Raw genomic sequence first — 9,300 nt, 5'->3', positions numbered from 1 at the left:
AAAAGGAAAAGGAAAGAAACACCGGAAATATATTTGAATTGTATGTTATGGCGGCGTGTGACGTAATTGGTAATTGGAACGTTGACACGTTTGTTTTGTTACGTCACTGATTAACCGCCAGAGGTCGACAGGCGTCAGAAGAAGAAGAAGAAGAAGAAGAAGAAGAAGAAGAAGACGCGTCAATCATGACCAGAAGATTCACTCCCTTCTACTTCCGGCTTCGTTTCTTGTTGGGCAGGCGCGACTGCCTGAGCTGGTGATGTTGATGTTTTTTTCCTGTTATTAAATAATCAAGCAAATTTGATTTATCAGTGTCAATAGGCCCTGCTTTACACTGGTTACCAGATATTTATAAATATAAATATAATAACTGAAAATATTTTACTGTAATGCATTTGAAATAAAAATGTTTAAAAAACCAAAATCAAACTCAGGGGATGTCTGTGTTTGCTTTTTGCTTCTGATGGAGAGTCACAACTTCTCTACTAGCAGTGTATCGCCACTTTGTGTGCCACTTTGTGTGCCACTTTGTGTGCCACTTTGTGTGCCACCTTTTTCCATAACTGAACTGATTTGCTGTTAATTGAAAAATCAATTCAATCAAATAAAACTTCTATCTGCTCAAAGGGACGTTGAATTACTTGATACTGCTGAGTTTGTGCTCCCGTCCTCAGAATCTATCCCGCATTATATTTTCAAGAAAAGATTGTATGTTCTGTGTGAAAGGTACAGCGCAATATTTCCCTCTAAGATACAGTGAAAGGGAAGTTCACTGTGAATGTGTGTGTGTGTGCGTATTGTACAGATGTGGGTTAAGAATAAATGTATAAATGTTTCCTATAGTGCGAATGTACTTTAAAGCATTGAACTCGTAGTCTGTTAAATATTTTCGTTCAGTCAGTTTGTCATTTTAGATGAGTGGAATAACTCAGGCTTCCAAAGTATTAAAACAGTAAAACACCCAAAATATGACACAGAAGACAGAACAAACGTTGAATTTACAAATCGATTCCCTAATTAATAATTAGAGAAATGCACACTGTGCACAATATGGAGAGAGACACTTGAAATTACATTAAATAATTGTTAAAGCTCATTATTTTCATGACCTATCTTTTGTCTGATCTGTTCAACTCACATTACTGTAGAATTTATAGACTGGTGGATGCCGTCGACAGTACTGCAGCTTTAAATGATGGTGAAAGTGAGTAGTTTGTCACCAGATGCGTCTGAAGGACTGTGGTCTGAGAAGCAGGTCACTGAAATCTTGCATATCGATTTCTGATGTCAGTAATGCTTTTCTCCCACATAAATTATCAGCTCTCGTTGGCTCTCCAGCCAAACGATTATTGACTGAATCTACTTTCTCTGGCATCACAGAAAAACAATAGAGTAAAAGTTTTAATTCAATTAACTGACTCAAACTTTGGGATTATATTGGAGCAAAACAACAATGATGTGTAGATGGTTGGCTTATTAGTTTCCAAGCCTGGTATCCAAATCATTTTAAATTCAGTGATTCACACCCCCCCCCCCCCCCCCCCCCCCCCAAAAAAAAAAAAAAAAATCACTGATTTCGTACTGAATTAAAAAGGAAGCAATTCACAATCAGCTGTTTTCATTAGACTTCACATTGTGCTTGTTAAATCTTTCTGGTAAAGATGAACGACATCTCTATTTTTGAAACTAACAAAAGTGCATTCAGTGTTGTCAAACAGCTTCATCAAACTAGACCAATTAAAAGCTCAATATGAAAGCAAAAACTAAGAAATCAAACACTGCAGAACTTTTTTTTTTTGACGCTTTACTGGCAAAGGACCAAAACATATCAAAATAAAGACCAATGCAGGGGTTTGCATGTAACTTCAGAAATTGACCACTGAGCCTTGAGGCCCATTTGGCTTGGTTGCTTGTTGATGGGACATATTTTGCCCGTGTCCTTGGACGTCAAACACATAAATGCAGGATGAAGCCCCCAGAAACACCCAGTTGCTGTGTTTGAATGTCAGATGGCGGCCTCAGTTCAGACATCCGTAGCATGAGGGGTTGGCACATATTTCACAAGGATCTAAAGGTGTGATGATATACACTGGAAATTGGAAGAGAAAGATTTTAAACGTAACATCAACGTAACCCCAAAAATGTGTTTTGGTGCTGCCCAGAGGCTGACCATGCTATCATGTGTAATCCACCGCTTACTGGCAACTGGAGTGCCTTTTGTATCTAATGAGCTTTAATGGTCCTGAAAGACTGTTTGCTCAGCTTTTCATGTGCCCTTGTCTGGCTTTATCTTTCCAAAGACACATTCATGGGGGCGGCAGTTACAGGATGTGCATGATAAAATGTGATGATAGAGAACTCTAGGAATCCATTTCAGTGGACTAACTCTTGTCCTGAGTTCTATTGTTAGCATCTTTAATCTCAAATTCAAGAGAGAGTGCACGCCTGAGTAATAAAGCTGCAGATCAAACAGTCTCTCCAAGAGCCTCTGTAATTGTTTCCTACATGAGTTTGCCAAAAGCCAAATGTTGACACGGATCCTTGCAGTTTTGCAGCTGTCATTTAGGTGGCCAGACTGTCCAGCTGTTGCACTTGACGCTCACCAACCTCTTAGAAATTTTGGATTATATTCTTAATGGCATTTTTGTCAACACACAGTTTGCATACAGTTGATTGACCTAAGTACTGTTGGTGTTTAGAAAAATGCTTGAATACAGTTTATGCCCCTCGGCACCACACAAACCTAATGTTATCCAAAAATGATGAAAAAAACATTAGGAATTTAGGTGACGAGTGTCTTTTAAACTAAGTGTATACATCTCGTATACTCTGTCTCAGTGAAATATTAATCTGTGGCAGAAAATAGCCCCCAACAAACTGTTTGAGTAATATTTTATCAAGAGCCCAGCTGTTACATTTCCACTATGAATAAAAGCTTCAGTGGCTGAGTGCACAGACAAGAAAAATACTGAAAAATGGACCAAAACGTGTGTTATACTGCCATTAAATACCAAGTATCTTTCTGGCAAACCCTCTCATGAATGAAATTCTCTGTGTTGTTTACAGACGGATATAAATATATATATATATATATATATATATATTTTGCACATTTATCTTGAAGGCAACTTGACAGGAAGACAAATCAGCTAATTCATGGAAACCCGCTATCCAAAAACATTTTCATATCTGTTGTTTCTTAGCTTATCGTTACTTCAGTCTTACCAAGAGTGGAGAAAACGATGCCTGTTCCCCTCGCTTGGCAAACTGGCCGAAACACCTGAGGCAGGAGGGGGTTGGCGCAGGCGGCAGCCACACTTTTATCAGACAGATGAGGATCGGCACTGTCGTTTACATCCATCAGCTCTTTCAGCTGCTTCACAGCCTCCAGGGGGAAGCTCCTGTCTCCAACCTAGAGGAGGGAGGCAGGAAGGGTCGGGGGGGGGGCCAAAGGATCTCTGATGCATAAGAAAAATCTGTAGTACAGCTCAATTTATTCAACTGCAAGTGCATTCATCTGAAGGAGCGTGTGTGCTGTTCATGTTCTCTAATGGAGATGAGAAGACGTGCAAAGGCTGAAATGAGCCGAAAAACTTGGACTTGACTTGGAGGAGAGGCCTGAATAGATACTTTAGCTGTGGTTTCACAGGGATCAAGAGGGAACGTGACTAGACTGCGACTACCTGCTGCTGACATCCATTTTTTAATCCTACATGAGGTAAAACACAAAACACTTCGCAAACTGGGCCACAGAGACTGTTTTTTAACTATTTAACTACTATTTTAGACAATAAATAACAGAGCAAAGAAAGTCTGAAATGAAAGAAACCAAACACCCAGCTTGATAAGATAAAGAAAGTCAACAGTATTTCCAAAGGATACTCACCTTAACCTGCACGCCCAGAGCTCCGCTGCACACACACAGCACCAAAACAACGACAACACTGAGTGACCGCATTTTCGGTTGAATCAAGATGTTTCTCAGCTTAGAGGAACAATTCTTCTGTGGTTGTTGTATGTCTGAGTTGTCTCTTTATAAAGAGTCTTGACAGATTAGTGAGTGATTTATTAACAAAGGCAACGGGCAGGTCAGAGAGATTAAAGGTAGGGGGACTCCGAAAGGTGAAAGATAATCGAATCTGAAGGTGGCTGTACTGTGCCTGCTGTGGATCCTCTTTTTTTTTTTTTAATTTATAACCGCTATCATTATTTGGCCCTCCGTCAGCAAGATATTCACTTGTTGACTTTGGATTTCATACCAACGCAACCAGCCTTTCAGTGCCACAACATAAATCTCATCTCTCGGTTTCTCCCACACATGTTCGTCACTGAGCAATCTGATAAGGAGGCTGTATACCTACATTTAGGTCAATTGTTTGAATAGTTGTGATATTTGCGACATTTTATGAAATTTTTTCTTCTTCTTTTCTTTTTTGTTCGCCCCCCAAGAAAAAAAAAAAAAACCCTTCAAACAGAAGAACAGAACAGAAGCAGGTAAAGACCGCTGCTGCAGCAACGGAGGGCTTAAGTGGGAAAAGGCATTAAAACACTGAAACACACGTGACCTTTGACGTTGAAAGACTCTGTGGATGTAAAATGGATGCATTGAAAGTGGATATCACAAAATTATGATAATTTATAACATGAATCTTACACTCCGTCTACAAAACAGCGTAAATGATGCAAAAGATCTCCCACAAACTGCCTGATTTTTCTATGAGTTGTGAAATAGCCCTTGCAAGGTCTGGATAGTTCAGTGAAAATCAGTGATGGTCCCATTAATCCCGTGCCAGGATGGCACATTTTCTTCACGTGTAATTGATTTCTAATTCAATTATCAACCCACACAGCCGCCTGCCTCCTCCTCCATGCTTCACTGCGGGAAACACACATGTGAGCAGAGCCATCCGCCTTCCCTGCAGCTTCCAAAGGCTCAGCGTCTGAATGCTGTAATATATATTTTTTATTGCTTTAATGTCCATGTGTTGTTTCTCTTGGTCAGTCTCTGTGCTAGTTTCTTTGCAGCATGATTCAACTTCGATGCACTGAGCTGGGCTTGAGGTGCCATTATTTATGACTGGCTGCTCAGTGGTGTTGCAGAATCATGCTTGATGGTTCTTCACAGCTGCACTTGAAAAAAGGTTCAAAACTTTTGTAATTTTCAAAGTCTTTAGTTAAATAGTGACGGTCTATCGTCGACTATTTTTTTTTTTTTTTGCCATCATGTGGTAGTAGTGTGTAATAGTGTTACACTGTACACTGTAATCTAAAGCTACGTTAATTTAAACCCGTTCCAGATGACCACGTTATGAAGCTGGTTAAGCTATTTCCAACCAGCCTCAGTGGCAAATACAAAACAATGTATAACACACCAGTCAGCCACAACAGTGAACTGATAATGTAATAAAACCAGAATTTAAAGAAATAAAAAACTAGAATTCGATCGCTGGCATCTTCTCACCAAAGAAGAGAAATCCGAGTCTCCATCCATACTAACATGTGTTTTAGTCATTTTAGTTGTCTGAATCCCCATTTTAATGGAGACTTTTGAAAACTGAGCTAAAATGCACATGTGGATGAAGAATGTTCGTGGAGCTCAGCCTGGTCTGATGGATCTGGATTTCTGCAGAGACACACAGACGGCAGCCTCAGAATGTAACATCGACAGCATGAATCCATAAGCTCAACCTGCTTTGTGGGAACCGTCCGGCCTGGTGGTGGTTTCCTGTGGGAAATGTTTTTCTTGGCACACTCCCGGCCCCTTCAAACCAATCAATCATCATTTGAATGTCATATGAGTGTTGTTACTGACATGCTGTTTCCGTTTATGGCCACAATTTTCTCATCCCCTAACAGCTACCTCCAGCAGGACATGACAATAAGCTCAGTGAACTTAGGTGGCCTCCCCACCTTTGAGAAGCACGAGAACAGGAGACGGACAGCATGAATGTGACACGGCACATCGCAGCCAGCCAAGAGTAAACATGTAACGCACCTCAAGTCAAACATATGTATCAGGAATATTTCAAATACAAGATAACAGTGAAAAGGTCATCAGGATGTTTACATCCACGTATTGATGTTGAAAGGTAATGGTCCCATACATTATCCTTCTTATGTGTTAAATTCAACTTAATTTATCTAAACTTTATTTACACTGAGTGTGTCGGCTGAAAATACCTTCCCCTTGAACGAAAGTGACCAGCTGCTCTGTGACCAAGCCACAGTATCATATGCAGAGGTGTGAGGTGACTGATCTGTGAATTTTTACTTTCAATGAACCTGAGAGAGCAGTCTGTTAGTGAACGACCTCCCCATCTCTCCCCTCTCCATCGCTGATTCTGGTTAAAAACCCTCACACATGTTTTCTATAAGCAGAAAAATAAAATATATTCAAATAAATATATTGTATTCTCCATCATTTCTTCTGGGTAATTGGGTGATTGGGTCAGAAATGGCTTTGTGTGTAAATAAACAATGAAGCTCTTTCCATAATGAGAAGGCACAAAGCAAATGTGGCATAAAATGTCTTTGTTTGTATTTCTGTGCATTAAGGAAATGTTGTATACATACATCCATACCGCGCTAGCACATTCATCACAATACTATTAGATTTATATATATGTATATTGCACCAGTTTAACTAAATCACATAAGATGCACAAAATAAACTATTCAGAACGTCGGGTATGGGCAGATTTTCTCTGCTGAAATGAAGGCAGCGGTTTGAGTATATGGCTTTAATTCTTAATGAATAGCTTGAGGAATAGCTTCCCCAAGGAAAGGAACAGCTTGTGCAGCAGGTTGAAAATAAACATATTTACATATATATCCCAGCTGCTCACGTAGATATAGCCAGCAGTCACCAGACAGTGCCATGGATGTGGGTGAACAAGAGCAAACCAAGTCCACAAACCCCCCCTGGATAAGTTAAGAAGTAAATATAAATCAACTTATTGGTGACTTTTCAAGTAATTGGATATTTCCAGGAATAGTTTCTTTGCCCTTTCTTTCTGAGCTGCTTTGTGTAGAAACGACACTGACGGTAGCGATGCAACAGTTTTAGGTGAGCTGGTTCATATATATATATATATTAACTCTAATGTAGTGAATACTTCATGAAGAAAGTCGAGCTGAGATTTAAGTTAAGTTCACTCAGAATGAGTGTTAATGTTGTATTATGTCTGCCCAATGTGTAATTAGGCGTGTGTAAATTATCTTAATGTAGCAATAATTGATATAGTCATTTCTGTTTGATATTTTAATAATTTATCCCACCCAGCTGCACTGCTAACAGATTCTCTGCGATTGAGAATAATCTGTGAATAGCAGCAGATAAAGTATAAAAAGAGCATTAAAATTTGCCTGAAGGAGCACAACGTACACCCAATCTGTCAGCAAAGGCTTTTTTATTTCAACAATGTTAATAAAAAAGAGAAAAATGTAAATACGTCTACAAAGCTTGGTAAGATTGTAACAAATAGTGGTATTCCAAAAATAAAACGTACAAACTTTCGGCAGAAAAATAAAGTAGTTAATGCGCTACCAAGTAACAGTTTGCAAAAGAAAAAAACAAAACAAAACAAAACAAAAAAAAAACTCTCAAAATCTCATGTCCCTATCGTCAGAACCTTTGAACTGTGGGGACAAAAAGGCACTGTCTCATGATTTTTGAGAAATTCTCTGGAATAGTTTTGAAGGGGCGGAAAGAAAAAAATCACACATCTTCAGCTTGGCAAGATTCTTCTGGCTTGCTGGTTTGCGTTTAGCAGCCGGTGCAGGCAGCAAAGGCGCAGATCTCACAGACGTCCATGGGAACCGCAGCTGAGATAGAGACAAAGAATTAGACTCTGTTGCAGCCGCCTGAGCTTTAATGCTCATTCATGGCCTGGCATGTTTGTGACGGCCTCACCTAGTCTGGTGAGAGACCTGGATGCTCCCCTCTGCCTGCAGAGCGGCAGGAACTCCTGCGGCAGCACGGGGTCGGCGCAGAGGGACACGGTGCTGGCCCTGAGTCGAGGGCTTTGCTGTCCTGCGCTGAGCCGGCTCTCAGTCAGCTCCTGAAGCCTCTTGACGGCCTCCAGGGAGAAGGACAATCCGTTTTCCTGGAGGAAGAGGAGTATGTTTGTGTCGAACAGGAGAAACGTACAGGCAGAGTTCAGCTAATGAGACAATCATGCAGGCTTTGTGTCATTTAGCCCACATGTGTTATAGTCTAGGCGGAACAGCGCAGCCACCTTCTTTTCTTTTTATAAATGGAAACGATCATTCTCAAGTCCTGCCGTTAGTATCAAGACATTTTAAGACACCGGTCAACGGAAGTATAAAGTGATGCTCTTACTTCGACTTGCACGGCCTCAGAGCTCCAGCCGAGAGCGAGGACCAGGAGGGTGATGGTGGCGAGTGTGGCCTTCATGGTGACAGCGGTTTTGCCTCGGTGCTTCTTCTTTGTCTTCTTGCGCTCAGCAGGTGCTCAGCTCAATGTCTGCCTTCCCCTCCGTCCACCGGTGTCCTTTTAAACAGCTCTGTAGCCGGCAGTCATGTGACAACAGGTGCGTTTCTCACGAGTTAATGAGTAGCACGGGTGTTACAGCGTTGTTAAACGAAAATCATAACTCTTACTTTGACCTCATCACCTGTCTGATTATTTTTATGGATCTCCTGCCTCACTTGCCTGCTCTGTTTTGCAGAACCTGCCGCACCTCAGGTGGGTTAAAGAGTTACCACAAGCTCCATTGATGATGATGAAGCACCAGTATATTGCTTGGAAGTCATGTTACTCACACCTTTACAAATAATTTACTTTATGTGTTGAGACATAAGCGGATCGAATCATAAGGTAAGAAATTCAATATGACAGCAAAGTATTTGAAATGTTATCTTTTAAACACAAACACATCTGCTTTGAACCAGAGCAGGAGAAAAAAAACCTGCTGCATTTAAATTAAAACGTTATTCTGTCCTGCAGTGAGATGCCTTCTTCTCATTAGCCTGCGGCGCTGAAAAATTAAATGGAGAAAAACTCCTGCTTTGTGCCCCTGCTGCAAAAAAAACCCATTAAGTTCCATTTATTTGCTAAGCCCTCCGGTCTAGGCAGTCCTGAATCAACTGCTGTTAACAAATGTAAGATACAATAGTGGAGCGGGTTATTTGTGAAATGTTTTCACACCACTGTTGTGTTGTAAAAGATTTTGGTCAAGCAACAACATGAACATCTTTACCGACATTTTCCTCAATTGTGTGCTCGCTGAGAAATTTGACAGCAATCACAGCACAGATAAACTGCAGGAATTAATCCTG

The 9,300-nt window shown here is 40.6% G+C and overlaps 2 protein-coding genes across 2 annotated transcripts; both read right to left on the bottom strand.

Annotated features, from left to right (window-relative positions):
* Positions 1-2,018: 2,018 nt before the first annotated feature.
* LOC115044190 (guanylin-like) lies at positions 2,019-3,958 on the bottom strand. Its single transcript, XM_029503098.1, has 3 exons — positions 3,887-3,958; positions 3,226-3,412; positions 2,019-2,089 (listed from the first exon to the last, which is right to left on the bottom strand). The coding sequence occupies exons 1-3, from the start codon at positions 3,956-3,958 to the stop codon at positions 2,019-2,021; spliced, it is 330 nt and encodes a 109-aa protein (XP_029358958.1).
* Positions 3,959-7,765: 3,807 nt separating this feature from the next.
* Positions 7,766-8,416, bottom strand: LOC115044074 (guanylin-like). Its single transcript, XM_029502909.1, has 3 exons — positions 8,342-8,416; positions 7,913-8,105; positions 7,766-7,824 (listed from the first exon to the last, which is right to left on the bottom strand). Exons 1-3 carry the CDS (start codon positions 8,414-8,416, stop codon positions 7,766-7,768), a joined length of 327 nt encoding a protein of 108 aa, XP_029358769.1.
* Positions 8,417-9,300: the final 884 nt, after the last annotated feature.

This window comes from Echeneis naucrates, chromosome 5 (assembly GCF_900963305.1).
Source record: "Echeneis naucrates chromosome 5, fEcheNa1.1, whole genome shotgun sequence".
Taxonomy (NCBI): domain Eukaryota; kingdom Metazoa; phylum Chordata; class Actinopteri; order Carangiformes; family Echeneidae; genus Echeneis; species Echeneis naucrates.
The sequence above is the reverse complement of the archived record's forward strand: the minus strand, read 5'-3'. Positions and strand labels throughout refer to the sequence as shown.